The sequence below is a fragment of the Stegodyphus dumicola genome, chromosome 12 (genome assembly GCF_044657685.1).
Source record: "Stegodyphus dumicola isolate Sdum_Otavi_A_Nest chromosome 12, ASM4465768v1".
Taxonomy (NCBI): domain Eukaryota; kingdom Metazoa; phylum Arthropoda; class Arachnida; order Araneae; family Eresidae; genus Stegodyphus; species Stegodyphus dumicola.
Window position 1 is genome coordinate 48,220,819 of NC_140779.1, and position 27,908 is coordinate 48,248,726.

General features: G+C 32.2%; 1 protein-coding gene and 1 long non-coding RNA gene across 2 annotated transcripts in view; one reads left to right on the top strand and one right to left on the bottom strand.

Annotated features, from left to right (window-relative positions):
- Positions 1-689: 689 nt before the first annotated feature.
- The window catches only part of LOC118200160 (uncharacterized), a 92,712-nt gene continuing 65,493 nt past the window's right edge, over positions 690-27,908 (top strand). Inside the window, exon 1 of the long non-coding RNA XR_015044413.1 lies at positions 690-704. This is a non-coding gene — a long non-coding RNA (uncharacterized LOC118200160). The remainder of the gene's footprint in view (positions 705-27,908) is intronic.
- Positions 15,910-26,726, bottom strand: LOC118181096 (uncharacterized). Its single transcript, XM_085827698.1, has 3 exons — positions 26,571-26,726; positions 22,528-22,730; positions 15,910-16,093 (listed from the first exon to the last, which is right to left on the bottom strand). The coding sequence occupies exons 1-2, from the start codon at positions 26,580-26,582 to the stop codon at positions 22,536-22,538; spliced, it is 207 nt and encodes a 68-aa protein (XP_085683824.1). The 5' UTR covers positions 26,583-26,726; the 3' UTR covers positions 15,910-16,093; positions 22,528-22,535.

The window sequence follows — 27,908 nt, forward strand, 5'->3', positions numbered from 1 at the left end:
ATTAACTTTCGTTTATTGAGGATGGATCAAAATGATTTCAAGTCAAATTTAAAAAAGATTTTGGCTCTGCTTTTTTACTACCATGAACTTAATTTTTAATAATAGAGAACCTCACCAGCTGGTAGCAGTAGCGCTCAAAGCAGTAACAGAGAATTTTCACTACGGTAGGCTGGCTTCTACTTAAAATCACACTTCATTACGTAGTCTGGTGAAGTAGGCGAAACGGTAGAAGTGCAGGAAAGATTTCAAGATAAGAAATAACATGTCAATTAAAATAAACTTTATTGTCTAATATGGCCAACAATTATTTAAATGATAACAAAAAGCTGTCATTGTAAATCTTTCCTCGTCAAATTTCAGAAAATCAATAAAACGCCAAAAAACACTTATTTAAATAGAGAAAATTGGAAAAAAGGTGGTCTGCAAATTTATGAATATTATAATGGTTGTTGTTGCTTGAACTCCTCCAAAAATTCAGCTGTACGTTTTTTACCCCCCTTTCAGGTGACTTCTTTTTTGTTGTTTGGTCATATAGCCTTCGTGGGCTTTGCAACAGTTGAATAATCAATCAGTGGGTAGCGTTACAAGGTTTTTTTCAGAGCAGAAACAGGAGAAATCAGCAATTCCTTCGCCTTAGGTGCGAACTTTGAAACTTCCGATGGCTAGACGGACGTACCATTACTCAAAGTCAGCAGACAAATAAGGTAAGGTTATTAATGATGACGTAACTTACTTATACAGTTGGGGAAAATGAAGAGACAAAGGGAGTAGTTATTTTGGGGCAGATTAGAAATCAGTGACATCACACAAAAGCAAACCTTGTACTACCGTAAACCTTGCTATCACATAAAACATGCAGTGGGGAAAGGCGAAAATGTCTTATACGTGAAACTTTAAAATATTAGCTTTCTGGCATAAGGGCATTTTATTATTAAATCTTTATACTAAACAGTTTGCAGCGATCCAAAAGCTCCAGCAGAACCTCCAAGCTCTAAATTTAGCTGCTAGCTGTCTAATTCTTGTTGTATTGTCCTTTGGAAGAAGAAATGGACCTGTCCTTACAGAAAACAATCTGAGAACAAACAATTGTTTTTTCTGTTTTTGTTTCTTGGTTTCATGGAAACAATTGCAAACAAACTTTTTGGATTACCTCCATAGACAGAAGCTGCCATACTGCCATTTCCACACTTATGTGCCTTTCCACACCTAATACCCGTCGATAGTTCTGCCTTAAAACAATTATTGCAAATTGGTACCTATGGATGATGTCATACCGGTATTTGATTTCAGAAACAACTGAATCAGATTAGCTATGATAACTATAATTAGGTTTGCCTTTTGTTTGTTCCATAAAATAAAAACTCAGTTTGATTCTTTACTTCATGCAATAGCATTATTTTTAATAATGCATGCATAAATAAGTTCGGAGATCAAAATAATAAAATATTTTGTTAGCTTGTTAAAATGATATTGAATAAGTGATTATAACGTTTTAATGCTAATATAACATTTATCAAACTAAATGCCAATATTCGGGTTCTTGGAAAGAGAAGAGTTATTTTTTAAGGATGGGAACTGGATAACCGTTCTCCGAACTTTAATCACCTAAATATAAATATGTGTTTGTTTGTTTGAATCACCTATATAAATGTGTCAGACAAAATTATAGAATATTGGGGCATAAAGACAGGTCTAGTTACAAATTCAATTATAAACAAATTACATTAAATTCTTCAATTTTTCAATTTGTTTAGAGTTTGAATGTTAATCCTTTTTTATTTATTATTTTCGATTGGATATGCAATAAAAACTTAGATCTAAAATGAGTCATTTTTCTATCACATTTGATTTCGAAGAAAAGGAAAATGAAAACGGATTTTAAATGGTCCTTGACGCATTTCTTCTCTAAGTAAATGGTAAAATAATGATTATTTACGTATTATAGCATAGCCGTTTAAACGATAAAGAAAGAAAAGAAAATAAAGAGTTGTATTAAGACTCATACTAAGTGTATTTTAAAAAAATTACTTTTAGTTTTTCTTGAAATCTTATTCTTTTCTGAATTACTATTTAAAATTAATAATCTTGTAATACATTTTCTTGTTTCTCTTCTCCTCATCAAGCGTTATTTATTATATTGCCAAGAAATATTTATTTTTACTCACATTCTTTTCTTAATTTTTCTCTTACAGGAAATATTTAATAATATTTAATTTGTGCGTTCTTTTTTATTATTTCTTATAATGTAATATATTTTTTATTATTTCTTATAATGAATATAATATTTTTTATTATTTCTTATATGTTCTAAAAGCAGATTGCAACTATATTATCGGTAAATTAATGCTTGCGCATTTGGTATATAATTGCATTCGTTATGACCGTAGTAGACACGAAACAGTTTCAGCGTCCAAACTGAGAGACTTGATCCATCAGTGGCTTTGGATACTAGTAGTTTGATGCGGGCTCAAATCCTAGGAAGAAACCTTCCTACAAACGGTGTTCATGGTTTTTTCTCATGTGTAATACAAATATAATCAAGAATCTATTACAAAGTCTTCCTTGATGACTCCATTACATTCCCGTAGACAGTCCATCATCGCGCATTTTGCCTTAATTCAGTCAACTAAATCTTAGAGGTGGCTTAGAGGTGGTGCATTAAGACCTAGACATTAGACCAGCTGTTGGCTACAAGTTGTTAGAAGCGGTGCTGGTTTAACTAAATCGTAAAAGCTTGGAGGTTAGGAAGTAAAAGAGACTTATTTCTAGTATAAGGGGAAGAGAATCATCAATTAATTTCGCCATTCATTGCATCATTGTATAATTTAGGCTAATTACTAAAGTTTGCATCGTCAACTACGATTATGTATTTGAAAGATTGAATTCCTCGCCTATTATGGGCCAGACTTTAAAACCAGAAACCAGACTTAATAATAATTATATTTTAGAAACCCTTCGTCTTAAGATACATGATATGTGCCTTGCTTTTTAAAAATAAATTAATTATATAAGGCTCATTGGAATGCGGAGGCCCGATACCATGAATCCGCATCTGCTTGAAATATAGGATCGAAACATGTTAAAGATGTTGATGCATTTTACTGTGAAACCTAATTTGTAATTTTCAATGATAAAAACATTTCATATCTATAGCGTTCTTATACAAGAGTTGTGTAAAAGTAGCGAAAATATTGATAGTTGTTCAAAAACTTTAATTACCACAGGAACAAGCACTAATAATCCCTCAGTATAATCATTTGTCATGTCTACAACTTCTTCAAAATTACTGGAAGGTGTCATTATACCTTTAGCACATCCACTTCTGTTCATGCTTCATAACTACCGCCGTGAAAATGGATAACCTTTTTGTTCTGTTGTAATGGATCCCTTGAAGTAGTTCTTTCATTTTGGGGAAGAAGTAAGGGCTACTGAACGTTTAATTGCGTTTTCGGTTAGGTTACATATATAACTGCAACAACGAATTCAAACATATTTATTATAAATGTACTACAATGTAGTGTCATAACGGCGCTACTAACAATATCAGTAACAAATTGATAAGCAGTATTTGAACGCACAGAAGATATTATATAGATAGCCTTCTTTCTCCAATACTTATTATCTTCATTATAAGAAGATGCTGCTAGCGGTGACAGTCTCTGTTAACCAGTGCTTCAGAGCATTCTCTGTACTTGCTCTGTCTGGAACATTTTATGGACTGAAGTCACGCTTTTTTAATTTTCGGTTATATTTTAAGTTCGTTGATTTGTTATAGTTGACGATATCAGAGGAGATGCAAAATCGTTGGTCAGTCACCTTCTAGAGTCTTTGATGACAGACACAATGCAAATTATCAAAGTCCTCTGATTGTGGTTGTGGAGTTATTACTTTTTTAATGTTAAGTGAGACATTATTGTTTCTATAATGCTAGAATATGTTGTCTCACACCTCCTAACGGCTTGACTGTTTGACGTCAGCCTGATGTTTACAACTTGTGAAAGAACCGTATGCGATTTTCTTATCCTTGGGTAATTTGGTGCAATATCATAGTCATATAAATTCGTGTTCAGCAAGAACCCGTGAGGCACGGAAGCAATCAAAATACAGGGAGAGCTGGAAGTCCTCTCGAGAGGTTTGTGTTAGAGGAAGAGGGATGGGAGACCCTCGATCCCCCTCCCGGGTGTTCTTCGTCAAAATTGGGGCGGAAGCTTAACAGTTAGCTAGGTTCAGTAATACCTCAATTACCTGTGGTACTATATAGGTGCTGGCCTATCTTCTACCTGTACCTGAATCTGTCGAGTCAGGAGGGCAGGTATTCCAGTTCCTTTCACTCCCATCGTCGCAGATCTGGTGACAGATCATGGAGGAAGATGTGATACATTATCAATAAATCTCGTCATTTTCTCTTAAGTGCCAGACGCAGATGATGCCTCAAATGACGAATGGTTACTGATTGTTAGAAGCGGTGCTGGTTTGCAGAAGGCGGTAAACAAGCAGGCTATTATATTGAGGGACAGTAAGTGTTTGTACCTCTAGTGTTGAATTTTTATATAAGCATTTCAGTCCGGTCTCATGCTTTGTATAAAGCCAAGGGGGGACCGCGGGGTCTGCAGCCCGCTTGGATGGTCCCCGGAGTTCGGACGTAACAAACTGAAAGGCTTGTCCCAGGGCAGGTGTTCATCTCTGGAGTCCTGCACCTATAAATGTAAATCTTTTTAGAACTATCGACGAGTTTCGTCTCATTACTGAATGCTGCCAATAAAAAGACAATTTATTTTTTCTTTCTGATTACAGCCTTTTTATTATTTACGAATCTTAAATCCTTTAATCTTATTCTCTAAAATTGTATTTCCTTTTTTTGCTGATATTAAATTACTTTTTAAGTCTAACATCATATAATCGCAGCATGATATATCATGCTACAGTATGATACGCAACTGAACTTTCCAACAGCCATATTATGTTTTCGTCATTAAGATTTTCGAAAGAATGAAGAGATTTATATTGTTTCTGTGTTTGTATGTATACTAGTGGGCAAAACTTAAGCAACTTCTCTGATTTTGACCGTAATTCCGCAAAAATCAACTGGAAAACAGGAATTTCAAATACTATTTTAATATACGCTCGGCGCAATATACTTCTTCAATGATGAGGAAAATATAATAGCAAAATAAATAAATAAATAAAAAGAAAATCTGAAAGCTTTCAAATCCGAAAGCCAAAAGGGATTTTCTTTAACGTTTTATGTATTACCTTTATTTATTAGATATCATGTTCTTCGCACTTAAACCATATAAAACTCAATTTAACATCAGTATCACAAAATACTTAAAAAAAGCATATCTTTAGAATTTCCGATGCACATTCTTGCGCCCTAGATATAAAAATGTTTTTTTTTTTCGTACAGTGTTGCCATTGCTCGCTTTGAAATCGTTGAATTTGTTAATCAAAAATTCGTCAAGTGTTACAAAATATGAAATAGATAATAAAACAAATTCGAAATTCAAAATTCGGGCTTTCAAGTGGCCATGTTCACTTGGGGGACTACGTTATTCAAAATCTGATGTCTTTAGGTACCATTGTTTTTTCATAATGCGAGAAACATTCATGCATTCATGCAGATTTTTCATTATTTAGTTTCTTTAAATATATTACATGGAGATAATATTCGGTGGCAACAGTTTAAGAAGGGAATTAAAGCAGAAAGAGAAACGACGCAAAATGCCGTTTTGAGACTAATAGCCCTTTGTGTCTAACGGCTTTTGCTAAAAATTGAATAACAAAATAAAAAGCAAAACCTCAAAGGGTAAAGGGTTCGGAACTTACGGTCTCCCAAAAGGGTTTGTTAAGGTTTTCTTATGCTCCTTCTAAGGTCGCAGTTTACCAGTCTGCTCACTTACTTCTGCTAAGTCATTTTGTCTTTTTAAGCTTTATTATTAAGCATCATTTTCTTTGCAAGTACACCTTATACAATTCAACAACAAAACTAAAAATTTTAAAAGTAGCATAGCAGCATATGTTCAGAATTCCTGATGCAGTGCTAAGTTTTGCTATACACTTATATATATATATATATTTCAGTGTTTTCTCAGTTCATCATATCAACATTCAGTTTTCTTAGTAAGACACAAAACTCTTCTTTTTCTGTCTTTTTGTTATTAAAATTTTGAGTTTTAAATTTATTGATTAAATATCGTGCTTTTTGCACGCACCCTCACATACAATTCAATTCAACAGCAAAGTCACAAAATATCATTTGAAAACAACATATCTTTAGAATTTTCGATAGACATCTCGCGCAGTGGAGATAAAAGGGCTTTATTCCGTACAGAGTTATAACTAGTCGCTTTCAAATCGTTAAGTCTTACAAAATATGAAATATAAAATTCGATTCGGGCTTCCTGGTGCCCATGTTCGAGCGGAGGACTACGTTTTCCAAAATTTGATGGCTGTAGGTAACGTCGTTTTCTCACAATGCAAGGGGAACATACATACATTCATACAGATTCTTTATTATTTAATTTCCTTAAAAGTAATACAGAGCGATAATATTTGGTATCAACGATTTGAAAAGTGATGTAGCCGTTTATAGTTGTTGATGCAAAATCCCGTTTCGAGACTAATAACCCATTGAGGCATTCAGGTCTTTTTAGGCAAAAATTGTATAGAATGCATGCAATGCCGGATGATTAGAAAAAGCCTTTATTAACAGAATGGCGTTGGTACAAAAAAAAAAAAAAAAAAAAACTGTCTGGCAGAGAAGGAGAACAACAAACCTAAAGGCTTTAGTAAGGAATATGACCTACCTTGACTGCAATGATTGCGTTGAACATTCTGTCGATACTCAACACCAGGTTGTCTAACAGTTATTGGGATAAGAGTTCTCATTCTTCAAGGCGCTTCTGTTTCAATTTCTGGCGTTCTCTGGAGGGTAAGAACGTGCCGCCAGACGTCTTCTTAAAATATCCGACACATGTTCAATGGGATTTAAATCATGAAATCAAACTGGCCAATGAATTCTGTGAATACGTTCACTTTCCAGGATCTCTTCAACAGCATGAGTTCTGTGTGCCCGTGTACTGTTATTCATTAAAACAAAGTCGGCACCAATGGTACCACAGAAAAGATGCGTATAGGGAAGTAAAACCTCATCACAATAACGATCTTCGGTAAATGTATCTCTGTCGAAAATGTGAAGCTGTTCGTCTGTTCATCATAATGCCTCCTCGTACAAAATTGCCAGGACCACCCCAATAGTCTCCACTAATTGATATTATTGGGATGGAAGCATGTCCTTCCTCTCTCCCTATCAACTGGCGCGGAGAATCAGTTGTCAGACTGAAACGATTCTCATCGGTAAAGAGGATTTTAATCCATTGATAAGGTGTCCATACTTTTTGTTTTCTATGCCGCTGTAAATAGTGCTACCGATGGACTGCTGTCAATGGTATACTGTGACCAGGAGGGCCGTGTAAATAGGCATTTTTATGAAGTCCTCTAGCCACAGTAAATTGGGACACCTGTTGTCTTGTTGCTGCTGAGCAATGTTGCTAGCTGTCTGGTTTCGATTTCCTTTCGCCTGGTAGGCGATATATCAGTCACCAGTCACCGTTGTTTTCGTTGGCTGACCAGTACCAACCTTTCTTAAGGTTATATCTGTTGTTTGGACGGTTTTCCAAGCTCGTGAAAGAACACATTTGTCAATTCCAAAGGCTTGAGCCACAAACGCCAAACTACATCCCTCCTCATGCTTGCCAATGATTCTGCTATGTGTGAAGGGTCCTGATGTTTTCTTGTAGTCATACTGTAAGTACAATCTCATTTTCACTTGCAGAAGAATGCCTGGAAACGCGCCTTCTTTTCGTCTTTTTAAGTTGTCTTGCCCCGCACGCGTTGACTTCTCACATTTTGCGTGGCCTGACGTACCTTCTGACGTCATGATACTGATATTAGCAAATACACAACCTTTCCAGTGAGTTGGATTTTTACTGTACTGATCGTAAAAAGCCCTTTTTAACGATTTCGTGGTTGTATTGAATGGTATGGTTGAATTTGTTGTTAGGTTTTGCACACTAGTGTATTTATAAGTATCGCCCAATTGTTGCCGTAGGTGCTTTTTAGATATGCGTTTTGCTGCATTATATCATTATTCATTATTTTTATGTTAAAATGTTAATACATGAAACCATTTTTTTAGGACTGAACGTAAATCTTCTGTCACCAGCTCTTTGAATCAAACTCGATGTTAGCGAAATTGTTAATGTTTATACATTTGCAGTGCAACATCAGAAAGTGTCTCAGTTTGTTAGTTTAGAGGTTTTAGCAATGTTTCAGAATTTTAACAACCAAATTTAGAAAAGATAGCAAAAATCGACTATCAATTGAATCTTATTTAAGAAAAGTTTTGTAGTATATTTTTAGGTAGATAAAGAAAAAATAAAAAAGCACAAAATCTCTTTGCGTATATGGAGAATGTAGATGTCCTTCGACTGGAATATTTTAATTTAAAAGTAGTCGTTTAATTTCTTTAGCCCAATTTATTTTCTAATTAAAATAAGCAATTTATTTCCAGTTCTAAAGAAAATTGTAAAATTAAAAGAAAACAACAAAAAAGTGCGTATTCTGAACACTGTTATTAATATTTTAAAACTATTAGTTTTACTCGAACTGAATCCATCAGTTTAGAATCGGAATCACATGTGGAATAATCTAAGATTTTGAATTAATTAATTTTTCTTAATTTAAAAAATGCAATCAAGAAACATTTATTTGTATTTATTGTCTCGAATGTGAAACTGAGCGAGTTTCTTTTATTCAGAAAAGAGGAAATGTTATTTTTACTGCAAATGATATTTCAAAGTTGCAGAATGGCGAGGAAATGTAAATAGGAAGTTAAAAATGGAAATGTAAAAGAATTGCTTTTTACATGATAGCTTATTGCGTTTTGTTCTAGAAACTTTAAAACTTTAATTTCCTTTAGCTTCTGCTTCCTTTTTAGGCAAATAGAATGATCTTTATCAGTTGTATTGATTGCACTGGATTGGCTTAAAACTTTTCTAAACCTTCGTTTGAGTGTCTTCTGTCCTTATTGCGACGAAACTTTTCATTATGACGTGACAAAAGAACTTTCGTTTTCCTTTTTTTCCTTTCAAATCAAAGAAGTTTTACATAATAACACTATTTAATATTGTGAATTCTTACTTTATTTATTTATTTATTTTTTGTTGTTGCTTATTCGCCACTCAACTTTAGAGGCCTGATTCTGAGATTTATGTTGCATAATTTGATTTATCTTTTACTTTTAAAAGTTTATTTTGATACGAATCTCATAAGTAAAATTTCATTAATTTCATAAGTGCCCAGCAATTTCTGCTTGTTTTTTTTCTGTCATAAGAAATTGTGATTATTTGCAAGAGTTTCATAATTTCATTTCAACTTGAAATCATTGATAAACTCAGTTTATTGAAGCACTTTTTAAATCGTTTCATTTTTTAAATTTTCATTTCTTTTATGAAAAAATCTAGTTAATAGATCACAAGAAAACAATTCTTATTACCTTTACGATAATTTTCAATCTGGACAGTTTGTAGTCTCAGAGATCAAACTATAGATTCTTGGAAAAGCATAAATTATCAAATCCACACATCTTTATACAACATGCAAGCAATTATCGAATTCCTCCATGAGTGCTTTGTTCTTGTAAATGCATCCGACTGACAATTGAAAGATACGTGGTTCTAATCCCACCAAGAATACAATTGATTTTTTACGTTTCCTGCCCCGATGTGTCTAACAGACTGTACAAGGTTATTGCATTTGTCCAATAATCATATCAGAGCGACAAAAAATCTGCTTTCAGGAAATTAGATAATTTGCGTGAGAAGACTTAAGCCCAGGAAACCATTACTGGGGCCATACTCAAGGACCCTTATAAATCGTAACTGGATTTTTAAGTGTGGTATCTTTTAAAAAATCTTGGTTTTTGCCGAAATGTGCTCTGTGTTATATTAACTGTAAGAAAGGAGCCATGCCATTTAACCATCAGGTTTCCGTTTGCCTATCTTTACTAAACACCCGTTACATTAATGGCATCATTGTTGAGATCCGTGTACTCCAAAGAATGATGATCCCACAAAGCAAAGTGTACGAAGTCATATTCATATATGTGACTTCTATATGTTGTCATATTCATTTAATACTAGAAAGAGGTGGGGTAAGATTAAACAGATTCTTCTATAGCGAACACTCTCTGAGATGTCCACTTAATGTTTCAGATGGTATTGACTTCCTGTAAAGATCATTGTCATTGTAACTAGTATTTATTTATTTATTTCAGAAATACTGATCTCATTCTGAGAGGATCATCTTAGGGAAAGGGTGATCACAAAAGTTTTCACTTTATCAATGCCCCATATTTGGAACAACCTGTATGACCATCATCAAAGTAATACAAAGTGGCTATTCTAAGAAACACCACAGTGTAAAATTAATATTATTAAATAGGGTTAATTAATTGCGTTTGAAGGTTGAGAATATTTCAAGCCAACTGATGAATACTGAATATGAGTGAATGTCTTCAACGAAAGCATCTCCCCGTTATGCAGATAGGCCTCCTGTGCTTTGCTGTATTCAAAGAAACAAATTTTACTATAAATGTAAGAGAACGTAGGGTGTTTTTGTGGGTGATAAGTTATAGAATTTTGAAGATATAACAGGATTCAAAGTAAGCAGTAAAAAAATTCACAGACTCTTTCTATTCTTAAAAAGTTTTAAACTTTCCTTTTCTTTTAACCTCATATTGTACCAAATTGTGCACTTTCGTACCTACTACCCATTGGACCGGGTATAATTGAAAACTGGTTACTTGATCTCCATACTGGATCATGTTAAAATTTTTAATATCCCATAACATGCTTCCATCTATTTTCTGAATGTTTAAAAGCTTGGGGTAGTAGAACTTACTCTTATGCATCATTTGATGCAATACAGAAAATGTATTTTTGTATTGTAGATAGACTGTAACTTTCGTGCCATTCTTTCTTTTGCTAGCCATTTTTTCTGTTACTGATTTGAATTGCTTAGATGACAACCATTTTTACAAACGAACAATAGAATCCACGTGAAGTGCAAGTTTTTTTTATTTTATAGTTTTATTCGTAACAGCGATCGAAAGATACACTTTAGTTTTCTAATTTTAAATGTTATTTGTGCTTTGGAATAACTCAGCAATGCTTCAATGACTACGCTTTAACTTTGGTTAAAGAAAAAAGCAATTAATGGTTCCATGTAGACTAATTCAGCCATGTCTAAATACTGCAATTAGTAACATTTCTGTTCGAAAACCAGAAAGCCATCAACAATGTGGAACAAATAATTGTAGGTTTGGTTAATTAATTAATATGAAGCCGAACAGAAAATGCCATGCGTAATATCACGTACTACATAATTTTTGCATTTGCAACAAATCAAAAAGAAAAAAAAATCAGATTTTGTTTGCTCGAACTGTGGATAAATTTAACAGTGTCTGAACGGACAAGAATGACTGTAAAAAATTAACACTTCATAGTAATTATACTTTAATTTATAGAATGTGTTGTTATTGATTAGCAACTGCAAGGTGCGTATACATTTGTTGAGCATGTTAACCGTTTTTACCACAAGAGAACATATAAAGGATTGAGATAATTATGTACAAACTATTAACAGTTGAGCTTAGAAAATAGCTATAAGCAAATTAAAGTTTATTAAAATTTTACTGCAAATTTTTACTGAAATTCGTATAAAACGTATTATTTCTTAAATTAATCTCAGAAAATAGCATTAAGAGTAGAAGAGCAAATCATCTGCTAATCTCTGATTATAAAATAATAAATAAAATGATTCATAAATGACAAATATTTCAGCTCTTGGTGCTCGAAGTTTTATGTTATGAAAATTAATACGGTCTAGGCTATACCATTTTTAATAAAGGTGAGATCACTTTAAAATTTTTCCTGAATCCGAATACGATAAGATTTAACGGATCTTCCTCATTAGCAAAGAATGATAAGGGATTTTCTTTAAATTGTGATTTTCTTAACTTAAAGTTTGTTCACCTCGAGCACGTATGTTATACTCAAAACATTTTCCCCCATTACTCGCAAGAAAGGATATCCAATAAATTAATGAAATGGTCATTTCTGGAAAAGCTCTTATTATCCTTCTATTTCTACAAGTAATTGCAATATCGCTTACTGTATCATCGATTTCTTTCTGAATTTACGTGTTACTTACCTGAAATTTTTTATGAAAGAAAAAAATTTGATTCATTTAACAGGTGCAGTTAAAAATTATGTTCTTTAAATGCTCATAGCTAATCGAATATTAATTATTTTGATTTCAAATTTGAAATTAAGGACGTTGTTAAGTGTTTTCTGAATTTCTTCATAGTTTGGTTAAGAACTCTGTATGTTATAAGCAAAATTACACTCGAAAACTTCGAATGTTTAACAGAGATATTTAGATCATCGTTAACATGCCTGTTATTATTATGAAAATCCGTCAGAACATCGCGCATAGTGAGTAGAATATTTTGGAATATTACAGATGATTTCTTAGTTTCAGTGATATAAAAAATATCTTTTTTCTGAATCACTTTTACTAGAAGTAATAGAATACACTACAAAATAGTTTCTTTTTTCTGAATCACTTTTACTAGAAGTAATAGAATACACTACAAAATAGTTAATAACTGAAAGGTCCATGTCTCGGCGGGGAGACGCTGATTTTTCTCGTTTTGTGTTTCAATCAGAATATGTAACAATCTTGCTAAATCGTTTTCGGGATTTGAATATTTGAATGTCTTTTCCCTAGTTTTTTTTATCATTTCGTTAAAAATTAATATTTTTTTGTTGTTCTTTTCCTAGCTATTATTTACCCTCAAGACATTCCTTTGTTCCAGAAGGAAAAAAATTAGCATCTGATAAAAAGAGGGGAAAAGAACGCGGAAGAACGTTTAGTTTAGTTCATCAGATTGAGATTGAGATGCTTTTGTCTGAATGGCGAGTTAATCTGGATTAATTATTTATAATAGTTATTGAGTTTTACAAAGTGGTAACCGAAATTTATAATTCTTTAAACTGAATAAAATGTTCTAAATAAAGATTTTTTAAACAGGTGTATTTCTAGTTAATACTGTAAATGGTTAATTACTTTATGATAAATATTTATAAGTATTTATAAATTGTCTTTGACATAAGATATTAAATTTATATTTCAAATCATAACAATATTACTATACAAACTCTGTGATTTAACCCTTTGAAGCGCAGTGTGTCCGGTCTGGACATACCTAAAAACTTCCTTCTGTACGCACAGAAAAATTGAATGAAAAAGGATTTATAGGTTACTATAGGTTACACTGAACCTTCTGTATTTATAGTAGATGGCAACTCAACACAAACCAGTCCATATATTTTAGCCATGTTTAGTTCTTTAAGATCCTCATTTTTCAAACAAATCTTCCAGATTTTTTTAGGGTATAAAAGGAATTGTTTGAAAAGAAATTTCTATGTTATATTTTTGGCTGTATGCTAATCTCCTTATTCTACATTAGCTTTAAATTTTTACCTTGAAATCTTGCCTAAAATCAAACGGCGAACCCTAGGTGTGCCCAGACCGGGCTCACCGATAATCTAGAACAATTGAGAGTCTGTATTCTTTGTTTCTCCGCATCTCATAGGTCAGTTCATTGACAACAATGTTCGTTTCAGCACTCTTTTCAAAGCTCTATTCATTCAATGTGCCCACTTTGGGCACACACACAGAATTAAAACGATAAGTGCTATCTTCACAAAATTTTACTTGTGTACTCCTTTAAGCCTAATTAGACTGCCTACCTTTTTTTTTTTTTTTTTTTTTTTTTTTTCCTCAAAACTCATATTTTAAAAGGTAGCGTGCCGGAAAGGGTTAAAAGCAATGCAAACGTTTTTTAATAATGAATATTTTTATTAATTTTTAATAATGAATCTAACTGATATACAGTGGCTCACATTTCTTTTGCGACACTTGTATTTTTCAAGTTTATTTGCATAGATCTTGTAGTAAATAACAAGACATAGATTCCAGATTTTTTTTCTTTCAGAGTAATTTTTCTGTATTGTAAACCTTGCTTATTATAAAATAAATTTAATTAAAATATTAATTGTAATAAAATAATGTATTCAAAACATATTAGTCGGTAACTCACGTAATAATTTAGACACTCGAAACGTTTGTTGAGATGATTCCGCAAATGAAATTTCTTGTCATAAATTTTTGTTTTAAATGAAAATATATCACAAGAATTATCGTCTGTATTTGTAAATTATTGTCTAGCAAACTATATTAATAGTTTCATATTTGAGATTAACACGAACGACGCTATAAATGAACAACATATTATGTTAGAAATTTAATTATTCATCGTTTTAAAGAGGGTTAAAGTATTGGAAATACCCAGAAAATCATCCTTGATGGTAAAGTTTTATCTATCTTTTATGTTACAAAACGATGGAAATTGCGTGGGACTGTTCAAAATGCACTGAAGTCTGAATAACATTCCAAACTAATACAGAGAAGTCGTGGTTTATTCAGTGAAAATCAAACAACACCCAAATATTAATACTGTGAAACTTACAGTGGATTCAGAAGAACAGTCTGCAATAAAAATTAATTCTGAAACAATCAGAAGAATCACTGCAGCACATGGATACAGTGGACGACCAGCAAGAGGGGAATCCGTCGCTAAGAAAACAAGAAACTATGCCTGTCATTTGCAAGATCTATGGTAAGCAAAGATTTATCATATTAAAACAATGCTACATTTGCAGACGAATCACAGTTTAAAATATTTACATTTGCTCTGCTCTGCCTCTGGGTTGGGAAGTAATTATACTTCTTATAGAAAATAACATGATGAGTGCAAATGCATAAATACTTTTATGAAAACCTGAACGAATGTTCAAGAAAACTTGGAATGCAAAGTACATTCAAGTTCTATCATGATAAATATCCTAAACTTACAGTCCTAAATATTGGCTCGTGTGGTTATTCTTATTAACTTGTGGCTTATAAATTTATTAATGAATTCCGCTTTCTGTCTCAATTGCTTTCGTTTGACGAAACGCGCCAAGGAAATTATCTAAATTGGAGTTTTCTTACGCTTTTTTCCTGATAAGTCCATGTAAAACCTCGAATTGGGCTAATTTACCATTTTTTACAATTCTTTGTATATAATTTCTTTGCCTTTAAAATGTTTTTGTTTGCGTACATTTTATAAAAATTTTATAGTCTTCACTAATTCCATTTTTCTTTTTGAAGTATATATTGTTGTAATTATTACAGTAGGTTTTTTTTCGCGTTAACTTTTATTGCTTTAATATTTTATCCTTGTTTATAATTGGTCTAACTTTTTTACCCTTGGAACTGTAGTATCAAATGTGCTTTAAAGCATTAGCTAATTTGTACTTTCCTTTTCTGTGTAAATATATATATATAAACAAGGTATTTAGCTTTATTCAAAAAAGCCATGAAAGTCACAGTTTTCGACGAAGCGCCTTTGTCCCTAAGCTCGTATGTTCTGGAGCAAATATTTAGCATCCAGGCCGGAAAATTGTTTCCATATCGAGGATAAAATTCGAATTCATATAATTTTTATAATATAAAGCATTTTAGGTGAGTGTTCCGTAATTATATTTTCTTCGTGTTTCTGTTTATTTTTGATCTAGTGACCATAACATCACTTCTTCAGACAATACGTTGAAGTTTAGGACTGAATATGAAGGATGTAATGATATGATGCGACTAGAATAGAATACTGGTATTTATTAACTCTTCCATTTTTATGAGCTCGTTGTTTGTGTTCATTAAAATACATTACTGAGTGCAAAATGCTTTCTAAAAAAGTTTATTTTTTTAAAATTTTACAGCAATGTTTTGCAGTGTTTTAAAAAAATGCATCAGATTTATCTAATCATAAGAACACACTGAAATTACTGTGACTGTAAGGTTGAAACTATTTTTGACTTTTTCGAACATCCAGGTGTTTGAAGAATTTTTTAATGGAAGTTGCCATCTGAAAAACAAAAAGAGAGAATTATTATTAGCTTAGATGGTGCTCGTGATTTAAACATTTATAATATTAATTTCAAGAGTATATAATTTAACATAAGTTCATTAGATTTAAAAGATTAGAAAACATTAGTATTATTTACTAAAAAAAATTAAATTTTAGTAATTTTAGCTGAAGATTAAAAATAGCCATAAAATTATAAAATCTAAGTTTACAGTAGGACTGAAAATTTAGCATCTTATCTATCTAGGGAACAGTTATACTGTGGATTATAGAATCCGGACTTGGGATTCGCCAAGAGATCAACAGGTGTGTTTTCTGTTTCTTCAAGAAAGAGATCTTCTTCACATGGAAAACTATATTCGAATAATCCCTTCATGAAATTAAAATGTGACTCAAAGACGAAATTGCCAAGCAGCCTTCGTTCTTGATGCGAATAAAAAGGGATTCAAACACAAATGTGTTATGCTGTGACTTATCTCGATTGTCTTACAGTAACATCAGGACAAGCTCATGAAATTCATTGCGGCAAGAAGTGTAAGATTGCGCCTGTTGTTGGCAAGAGCCTTGAACACCATGCAGGGGACAGTTCCACCTCCCCCAATTTTGATGAAGAGCAACCAAATTGGGGAAGGATCCGAGGGTCTCCTACTCCTCTTCCCCTATCATCAACCTCTCGAGAGGCTTGGAAAATATTTAGAGTGCCCCCATGCCGCACAGACACTATACATTTACCAACATCCATGCCTTCTCCAGGATTCAAACCCGGTCCCTTCCGTACGGAAGTAGACGTCGCTAACCGTACCCGGTTGGGCGTATCCCGGTTGGGCGACAAACACGAAACGCAACGCAGTGATTGATTGGAATAATTACACTAGAGATGTATTGACCAATTCCTTGTAATTCCATTCTAACATTAACATTGACTGAGTGCCGCCTGAGATAACCACAGACCTGACTTTGTTGTAAAAGTTTTACAGTGTTAATAGTCATTCTGGCAGAAGGGAATATTTCTTCCGTGTAAAAATTATAAGTATAAATATTACATGGGCATACAAGGCCTGTGTATAAGCATAGATATGTTAATTACAAACATTGTCTTGTACAAGTTACATGTGACAGTTACATAAAATCATGACAGTTATGTATACATTTAAACATTATTTGAATTCATATTTACAATACTTTTACTGAAATAGTCAAAGTGAACTTGTAATTCATCTACACATTGACTGGATTTTCAATATCATTTTAAACTGCTTTACAATATTATTTTTATCAAGTACATACAAACTGGATAGTAATATGCTTACATTACAATAGTTTTGCTCTTACAGTCCTGTTATGTACTAAACTGGGGACGCCGTCCTTAAAATAGTAATGTTTTATTGATTACTCTGTTGATCCGAATGTAATTGCGAATACGATGCCTCACATAAAACACAAACTTGCATTTTTCGAAATGCTTTGTAAGAAAAAATAAAGGATTTTCATGTAAGACGCCCTCATATATAAAACTATCTTGCATTTTACAGGGAAGAAAAAAGGGGCTTCCTTTCCGATAAGGCGACCTTATATAAAAGACGACATTGTATTTTTGAAAGTGTACCGCAATAAATAAATAAATAAAATAGTTTTTAATAAATATTTTTGAAGGTGCGTTACGCACACACACAAAGGCTTTTTTATAAGACAGCTTCCGACAGAAGATGACCTTACGTTTTTGTAGGTGGTTTGCAAATAAGAGGGCCTCACATAAAAGATGACACTGAATTTTTGATGTACTGTGAAAAAAAAAAGTGCTTATATTTTTAAAAGGTGGTCATTCATTTTTAAAAGTACATTATAAGAAAAAGTAAAAATGTTTCATATAAGATGGTTTCACTTTGTAACCTTTCACACTTTACCTTGTGTAGATTAACTTTTAGGGAAATATTCTCTATATTCAAATTTATTTTTATATTTTAAAACTAGCTTTTCGCGAACTATTAGCTGCAATTCCAAAATAAGTTCTTTTATAAAGTCTTTTATTGAAGTTTACTAAAGGAAAATATGTTCATATTCATGCTACATAAAAGTGAAAACCACGAAAAGTTTCATCCAACTAATCTTTCCGGATAGGAAACGATCCAAACTGTAAAGGAAAGAAAAGGCAATTAATGAAACAATTGGCTAGTGTTTAGTCAACTGGTATTTCAAAACCACATTTTCCCCAAGAGTGTTAATATCCGAAATAATTTGGCAACATTCTGCTAGATAAGTAGAAAAATACTTCTTGTTTCTTATTTTTAAATCAGTCCTCTATATGGGATTTCGCTTCTCGTTGCAACGCAAAGATTTACGGCTGAATATATGCGGATCAAAGGATATTAAATGCTAAATGCAAGAGTGGTTTGGGAAGACGCATGTTCACCAGCAATTCTTCAGCAAAGCTAAGAAGAAAAGATTCTAATATCCGTAAACAGAAATTAGGCGAGATCTCATTTCGCAGCTTCTTTCTTCCTATTCTAGAAAAAGGTGTAAATCTACTTGATCTCATACAACGTAGGCTAGCGAAAAATAGGTAAGATCTCAGCACTGGTGAGTATAATTCTTTATAATCCTTTCTGGATTATTCTCGTTTCGGAAGAAATGAATTGGCTCTTAATATATGCAAGCGTTTAAGATGCCTGAAAGATTTACGTTGATGAAACTGAAAGACTGTTGTCTTGATCAGTTTAGTGATTCCTCACACTCTCGAGAGTAAAGAGACTGTAACTGAAGATTACGTTGGCAGGAAATGTGACTAAATCTCAGATGATAGCTTTTTTTTTTTTTTTTTTTTTTCTCTCGAAAATATTCTGTTCAGTTATTAGGAAGCGAGCTTCCTTAATCAGTCTTCATAGCGGATATTTTTGATATATTCTTAATACATTTAGATATCAAATAAGGGTTAGCTTAATTCTCGTGTTCCCTCTTTGTAACGCGAGGCAGTGCTGTACGAACTAAATCCGGGTTATAAAAAAGTAAATAATACTCTGATAGAAAAATCGAGTACTTGCAATGAATTTTATCTTTTCATATATTTAATAAGGAACTTCTACATGCGTCTCAGTTTATAATTTAAGAAAGTAAAAAAGCAATAAACAAAATAGAAAAGTGAAAAATACAGTGACAAAAATTAGCATGCAGAACACAAAAACATATGGCAAGGATATATACTAAGCGTACTAAGCGTAAAGGGTGTTTCAAAACATCGGTTACAAACTTTCAGGAGAGATAGAGTACACCTAAAGATGGAAAAACACATAGCAAATGTTGCATGGTCGGAAACACTTTCATTGAGCGGTAGTTGATAACACTAAGCACAAGAAAGGAAGGACTCACGAACAGGGTGAAAATGTATGTTTATCATGCTTAGTGCAGCGGAAACCAAGAAATAAGAACAAAAACAGACGATAGCCATCAAAGAAACGTAATTTCAACATGGCAGGTCCGGTGCATTGACCAGCAAGATCGCCAGGCTTGCATTGACTACTTCCTTTGGGGGCACGTCAAGATATTTGGTGTACGAAATCCCGTGAGAAGTGCTGAGGAACTTGTTGTACGCATCGTGGCAGCTGCTGAGAAAGTCCAAGACATGTCTGGTATCCATGTGCCAGAGATGTGAGGCCTGCATCAGGGTCCGGGGTCGTAATTTCGAACACCTTCTTTGATAATGATCGTTGTCTATTTTTGTTCTCATTTCTTGAGTTCTGTTGTACTAAGCGTAATAATAAAGATTTTTCACCCTGTTCGTGTTCTTCCTTTGTTGCGTTTTTGCAAATAAAATGTATGTATGAAATATTGTAGAATTAAACTACTCAGTATTCAAAAGAAAAGAAATAATTTATATATTTTCTACTCAGAAAGTTATAAGTAAACTTAAACTGATCAATGTGCAAACACAATTATTTTATCACGTTTCCTGTTAGTTAAGATATTTAATAATGGTATTTAAAATAAAATAGTGCACTGGATCTATCAAACAATTTTGTAAAGAAATTCTTTCAAAGTAAGATTTGCTTGTAAATTCTTTGTAAATGGCTTGTGGGTGCTTTACAGGAAGGGTCCGCCAAATTTCAGAATCAGTAGTAGAGGTAAAGCTAAATTGGGGTGGTCTGTGAGTGGATTAGAAAACGCATGTAAAGCATCAGAAACGTTGATTATCATAGAGAATTTGATATAAATTAAAGATAATTTAGAAGTTGAATCGACATCCGATTTAAAAAAAATTAAGGCAGTTTGAAGTTTTGGGAATTTCTAAAAACTCTGATGACAATCACAGCTTAGAAGACGATGATATTTTTAGAAAATTTCGAGAATCCGTAAAATTTGAAGACAACAGATATACAGCTTGCTTGCCGTGGAACGAGTATGCGAGGGAATAACGGCATAATTTTGAGGCAGCAGAAAAACGATTTGAGTCGCAGATTTAAAAAAAATCACAAGGATCTTAAGTTTTACTAACGTTTATTTTATTTAAAAACTTTACTGTCCTCTCTTATTTCCCACTTCCCCCAAGAATAAACGCGTTAGTTTTATTTATGCAAATTGTGCTTGCAAACTCTTAAGTACGAGTATATAAGTTGTGGCTTTTCCCCAAGAAGAGTTAAAGAGAAAGAGGAAGTGAGACTTCTCGCCACTTTACTTCACACGTGTTCCAAGTCAGTTGCTGTCCGTCTTTAAGGCTAGGGGTTTAGTCCTCTTGATAGTGAAGACGTATTGCAGTTTTCCCGCATTCTGCATACTTCATACGTAAAGAATCTAAAAGGTCATTCTTAGTGTTACTAGTCTATGTAAAATATTTGAGTTTAGCTCTTGCTTAAATTTAATAAGGCTGTAGTTCTTATTTTCTTACGTTCAGACCACAAGTGCTGGTCTTTGTATCCCGAAGTTCGGGAGCATCTGTAAATTGTAGAGAAGAAAGGGTAATTAAACCCTTCCTTTCTTTTTCATCTCTTCTATAAATCAAAAGGACATAGTTTCCATTAAACTCATTGTTCTACTCAGGTCACGTACATGTTTGCAAAACAGATAAAAAGAAATAGTAGTCCTGATAGTTTCATGAGCATTTCAAAACTGTGATCAAACCTGTTACCCACTTTTAGTGATGAAAATATATATTTGTGGCTTTTGAAAACTCTAGTTACGGCTCTGGAACTTTCCTGACTTCCAACACGCGGCTTTTACTGACATCAAGTTTGGCCACCTCCCTGATATATATGCATGTTTATGTAAACCGAAAATGTCTTAAGTATCTATATTTTACAAAATTGTAAAAACTTACTTCACTAGACATTTTTATTTGGTTACTTTTTATTTTATTTACTTATTTTCACAGTGTGTGGAGTTAAATTTTTGATGATGAATAATTGCATGGTTTTAAAAGAAACTCTATTTTAACTTCGAGCCTTTGCTTCAAAGTTTCCCCCACTTCCCGTATTATTTGATTTAAAGAAAGCTTTTTTATACCTTCCGTCATCTCCTTCTTCATCTCGATTTTATTATAAGTACAACTCAATTTCTTAATGGTATATTTCTCTAGTATTTAGTTTTTTTAATGCATTTGTAATTTCTATGAATTTAGTTATTGTTGTTAGTTAATCATTGCTATTTTCCTCATCAAAAAGGATATCAATATAATGAAAATCTGAAATAAAGTAAAAAAATTAATAAAAATTAAGGATCGGACATTTGAATTCTCAAATCATAGCGCTTATTTCATCATTTGAATCTTTCTAATCTTAACCTAAAAATTTACTAAACTTTAAACTCAAAGTCTTGGTAAAGGGAATTTTATTGACTTCTAATTTTATATTGTTCATTAAAAAAACATACAATTGTTACAATATTAATAGATCCGGATCAGTAGTATTACCTCGCGGAGTCCCCGAGTTCCACATTCTTTTTTCTTATGGAAAATGTTTAGCGTTTTATGTATAATGTTTACCTGCGTTAATTCTTGAAATACTCATATGTACTCATTGCGATTTAAAAAGATTCTGGAAATGTGTAAAATATTTGAAAAATTAATCAAACATTCTTTTGACAAATTATACTGAGGAAATGAGTGAAGTTTCGTGAGTTTTAATTACTCATTTCATCCTGATCTTTTTAAATATTGATAGTTTTAAAACTGTACTTTTAAATTTATTATTTATTAAATTTAGATTTCAAATTTTATCCCAATCAAAATTTTTATTCTAAAATATTATTACAATGAATAGTTACATAAAATTTTACGCTGATTTAAACTGCTTGATGTCTGAGGAAACTTGCCTAAAGGTAGGAAAAAAGAGAGGTGATAGCAAAAATTATAAAACCTGTATACAACACTAGGTGTAAGATTTCATTCAGCCTAGTATCTGGCTATTGCACTTAAGAAAAGAAGAAAAAAAAATTGTATACTAAGTTACCTTCATCTTTAGAGAAGCACTGCATGATGTGCGGCATATGGAATGGGAAGAACACCAGTGTTGTAGACTCGTCCAGTAGCAGAGCTGGCCACTTGGCCGGTAGTGAAATCGTAGTAATTTCCAGCCCAGTCCTTAACTCCTCCGCTGGTGATCAACTGAGCAGAAGCAACGGCAACCATGGCCAGAACAACAACGAGGAAAACCTGAAAAGCCATTGATAAAAATCTGTTTTACAACAATTTTAAATCCGCAAAATTATACTATAAACGTAACGACACGAGCACAGTGTATTTAAAAAAACATTTTTCACTTTTCATAATTTCGAATTAATTTATTATCCATAACAAAACTGCATGCATATAAATGAACATCTAGAACTTCTTAGTAATAGCAAGTCATTGGCAAAGATAAGACACAAAGAGAAGTATGTCATACGTATCAATAAAATGGCTTTGATACTGTTATTTTCTAGTCTAATTTATTAACCCTTGTTAAGGTTCACCAACCCTTGTTAAGGTTTACTGTTTATCAGTATGTTACAATTAAAGTGACCACATGTAGTAAATTGTACCAAACATTCCCTCATTTCAATGGAATGCCCATTTTCAAGCTATGTCTCAGAAAATGTTCCGCATTCTGTAAATGTTTCTAGATTTGTTATTACAGTTTTGGATAAGTCGAGATGAATTTTGTTAGTGCCGCTCAATACAGTCATGAAGATTATTTTAGGCATAAGACACATCGTCAGTTATTAAATATTCGTGCTTGCCAGAGATATAAGTTTTAACGAACTCATTAGATCCACAAAAGTTTGGTTAGTGAAAAATTTTGAGTCTATTCCGGCTGCATTTGTAAAATGGACAGTCAAATTAAGTCAGCTGAATACTTTTAAATGGATTACTTTCTGAAAATATTCTAGTCTTCTCCAAGTGTGTTTCCTGTTTGTAAAATTGGCCGTGAAATTAAATTAATTGAAGCATTTTAAATGGATTACTTTTTTAAAATAGGCAATGCAAATACAATGTAAAATGTAATGTATGTAATGAATTTAAACATGTGAAGGAAAATCTAATTGCGAAAAGAAATTTTTTATGAAGAATAATTATCTGATTACATATATGAAATTATGAATTATGAAATACTTGTATAGATAAGAAATGTAAAAGATAGGAAATACCCGAGAAATTAAATCATCGCCAAGTACAAAATTGACACTTAGCGAAATGGAGCGATTTTTTTCCTATAACCCAAGCAATCCTGTTTCATTTGAATATGTATCATTAAATTAAGTGGGGATTACTGTAGCAAGACAGTATATATTTCTATAATCCATACAGACAAAGCTCTAAAAGTGGACAGTGTATCTGAGAGCATAAATAATCATAGGCACTAAACATAACAGACAATCATATTCTCTAAAGCAAAACACTTTTATAGAAGACCGAAATCACTTAAAACTGTGGGGTCTGTTCAGCTCGCTTCACTGTATGTGAACAACTGGAAAAACCGAGCCCGAGCTAAGCGTGTTGTTTGAAATGCTAAGATTATGCTTCAAGCAAAATGGCTGTTCTTCAATTTATTTCCAGTCGCTGAAACTGTTTTGTCCCGCCCTGACCTCTGTGAGATTTGGTCACTTTAGTTTTAGTTCGAGTTGGAGTTTTGATACTTATATTCAAACCCCTTAATATATTTATTACGTAGTAAAATTGCATAGTTGGAGATAAATTAACATAAATTATTTAATTTATTAAATAAAGATAAGTTAATATGTTATACTTTCACTGTTTATTAATTTATATTATTATATTTATTATTTAATCAGTCATATTGCATGCATAGAGATAAATTAATTAAAATTTTTTAACTTCTGAGCGATTGTATACAACAAAACATTCAATTTTTATACAATTTATATCAACAGCGCCTGAGACAAAATTACGGTAAAGTGCAAAATTCCTGTGATTATTGTGGTTAAGGATTAAAGTTTATTTCTTTAAGTAGTCCTTTGGCAAATTTTTAGGAGAAAAAAAAACTAAAAATATCTTAAATAGTGCACCTAGAGTTGCAATATAGTTTATCTAAAGTAAATTACGTTGCACAAACGAGTCAAAAGATTTTAATTTCTTAGCTGTGAGTATGGCAACATACATTTATCAAAAATGGAAAACAAATTTACAAAATTTTAAGATAAAAAAGTATAAAATTTGAAGATAAATAAATTTAGAAATTTAAAAAATAAAATTTTGTTATATTGCGTTTTGGTTAATACATTTATTTCTAGCTGTTACTGCAAGATTTACATTTCGCTGACTGCTGGTACACGAAGCGCATGGAAAGCAAACTTAACCAATCATTATAAATCAGTCAACCAAAATTAATACCTTTTCATTCTTGGGTAGCTCCAACAATTCAAAATGCAAATGACGTCATCAAAAATTCACGAATTAATGAATCTAATAAATTATACTCATTTCATCAATAACTCAGAATCTCTAAGGGAAGTGAACTAGACGTCAAAGATCAGTTAAGATTATCAATACTGATAAAATATAGAAAAACAAAATGGAAAATTTCAAACACAGAAAAAGTTAAAACGTTAAAGTTCAAAAATATTTTTAAGAAATATTATGGATCTATTGCGTCTGAAAACTATTTTTAAATTACTTGCCAAAGGACATGCTGTAATTGTAATAAAGCTGTCAGAAGTCACGAAAGCTAAGCTGATCTTTTAACAGAAAATGAGAGCAGATGTATTGATAAGCATGTGAATGAAAATTAAGACGATCTTGACATGGATTAGGTCGATTTATTGTACGAGAATTGATGCAGTATGGGCTAATACTCATTCTTTCATAATTTAGAATTTCGTAAAGCTTAGAATGGAATTTCGCGTGCAAACGCAAATTCCGCTACGGGATTAGTTCTACTGGTATATTCCTTTCTTCAAAAGTTGTTTATTGTCTTTGTCTTCTTAGGTAACTTCCAAAGGTCAATTGCTTTGAAACCTACTAGCGTAAGTTTCAGATCTTTCGAAAATAAATCAATTCCGCATTTTCTAATTCTCGATTTTTCCTGATCCTTCGATTGGTAAATCATTCACTTGAGTAAATAACTGCTCATTTGTAGAGATTCTTTCTAGTCATTGTTTTTTCCTTTCTTTAGATAGAAAGTTAAATTATTTTTTTCCTTTTATTGTGGATCATTGATTACTTTAAATGATAGCTTATTTTATAAAAACTTCTTTTAATTTTTTATTTAATAATTTATAATGAAAATCTGCTTGATTTAATACTACCAGAACCCAAATGAATACATATTTCTAAGAGTCAATCTTTCATGTCGAGAGAGAACTAATGAGAATTATGCAAGAAACATACTAATGCAAAACTTGAAATTAGACGCCAAAGTAATTTTAGATTCTCGTATATTTTGATTAATAAAAAAGTTGTTTTCATAAAAAAAAAGGGTTTTCCCTTCTTTTACCTTTGCAAAAACATTTTTTTACTCCCAAAGAAAGGGATTTATATCTGATCTCCCTCAAAACTGCTAGAGTTATTTTTAAAATATCTGCAAATTAAAGTAGCTTTTTTTGCCTAATTTGAAACTTTGCAACAAGATATTTTTTAAGTTAGAAATGTGTTTTTATCCATCTGGTTAAATTTACTTCTCATTTGTGATCTGCATTTATCAATTCATTTCACAGATTTCCAACTGAATATGCCGAAAAAAGAGAGAGGGAAAAAAAAAGAGGGAAAAATTTTGATTGAATGACTAATGACTACAGAATAATTACTTACATATTAACAAATAATAATAGTGCTAATTTTAGATAAAAAAGTTAAATTATTTTTCTTCTTTTCTTGTGGATCATATATAGCCTTTTTATGCTGCATTTTTAGCCGAAAGAGAGGACAATATTTATTAACATTATTGCGAGAGAAATGATTAATTTATATAACTTGAATCATACTAAATGAAAATAATTTCTCTTAATGAAAGTAGAGCCACGTGAGAAATAAACTAATAAACGTAATAGCACTCACCAGCTTGTTCATGATGAAATATCAAGATAGTATATCTTCTGAGATATAACTGACATCGCCAATGGATATTCCTTTATATAGCGATGATTTGTCCTCGCCACACCTATGAACATCAAACTGGATGTTTCGTCAAAAAAGTAATAAATTCAGGGGCTGGGCGTTATTTTTATTCATTATTCCAATTTGGGAAGGGAATTGTCAAGGTTGTCATGAACGTATGAAGGTCGAGAGAAACCTTTTTCCGACTGCGATAGAACCAAAACGCAAAATTTGGAAGGGCGTCAAAAAGAGAACTAAATCCCGTTCATCGCAAAGATTTCAACATAAGGAAGTGAAATTTTAGCCCCTCTATGCAAGAATCAAATGCAAAATTTTCTCTGTTGCGACATCTGAAACATTATCTGAAAGCTGAGTTGCTTCTTTGCTCAAGTTTAAAATTGCTTTTTTCAAATTTTGGTTACCGAGGTAGCTTTTGTACTAAAGTTCTGAATGTTCTCAGTAACTAGAACTATTACTCATTCAGTTATCCGAACTAGTCGGATAGTAGGTTGTCATTTTCTGGGTAAGCCCAAAGCATAGTTAAGGTACGCAAATAAGCGAAATTTGATTATTCGCTTATTATAATTTTTTATGGACAAAGATTTTTCAGTTCAAGATACTATTTTTATTCATTTAAGATAGAAATTGTTTTCCTACAAAATTAACCAGCGAAACTTTTTTTCATTTGTTCATTTTCAAACATATCAATTTCAGATAATATCCGTTTCAAATGATAGTTAAGTAAATGCCTGTTTTACTTTCTTGTAGAAGTAAAAGAAGTATTGCAATCGCGAAAAATTTCGGGTATCGTATTTCAAGGAAAATATCCATTTCAGCTGTCTTCGATACCATTTGAACGATGGTTTTGAGTGACATCTGCACCTATGGGTAGAATAAAGGACTGTTAAATGTGTGTAGAATGGACTTAAAGGGATTCAGAACAGATTTTTTTCTTGACGTATGTACGTAAGGGAAAAGGACAGTGAGCAAGATGATTGGATTCATGGATACTGAGAATCAATAAGTTAAAATCTCTAGGACTGGAGATACATGTAACTGGGAACTCGATAATCAGAGTTTTATTGAAACTGGTGTAACTTGCAGTGAACAAATAACTTAAATACTCCTAAAATTCAATATATAACAAGCCCCCCCCCAAAAAAATTTGAAAGGTTTCAGATTTTAAATTACGTCCAAAGGGTTTTTTTTTAAACGTTTTGTGTGTTACCTTTATTTATTAAATATCATGTTCTTTGCACTTAAACCATAAAATTCAGTTCAGTAGCAATGTCGCAAAAT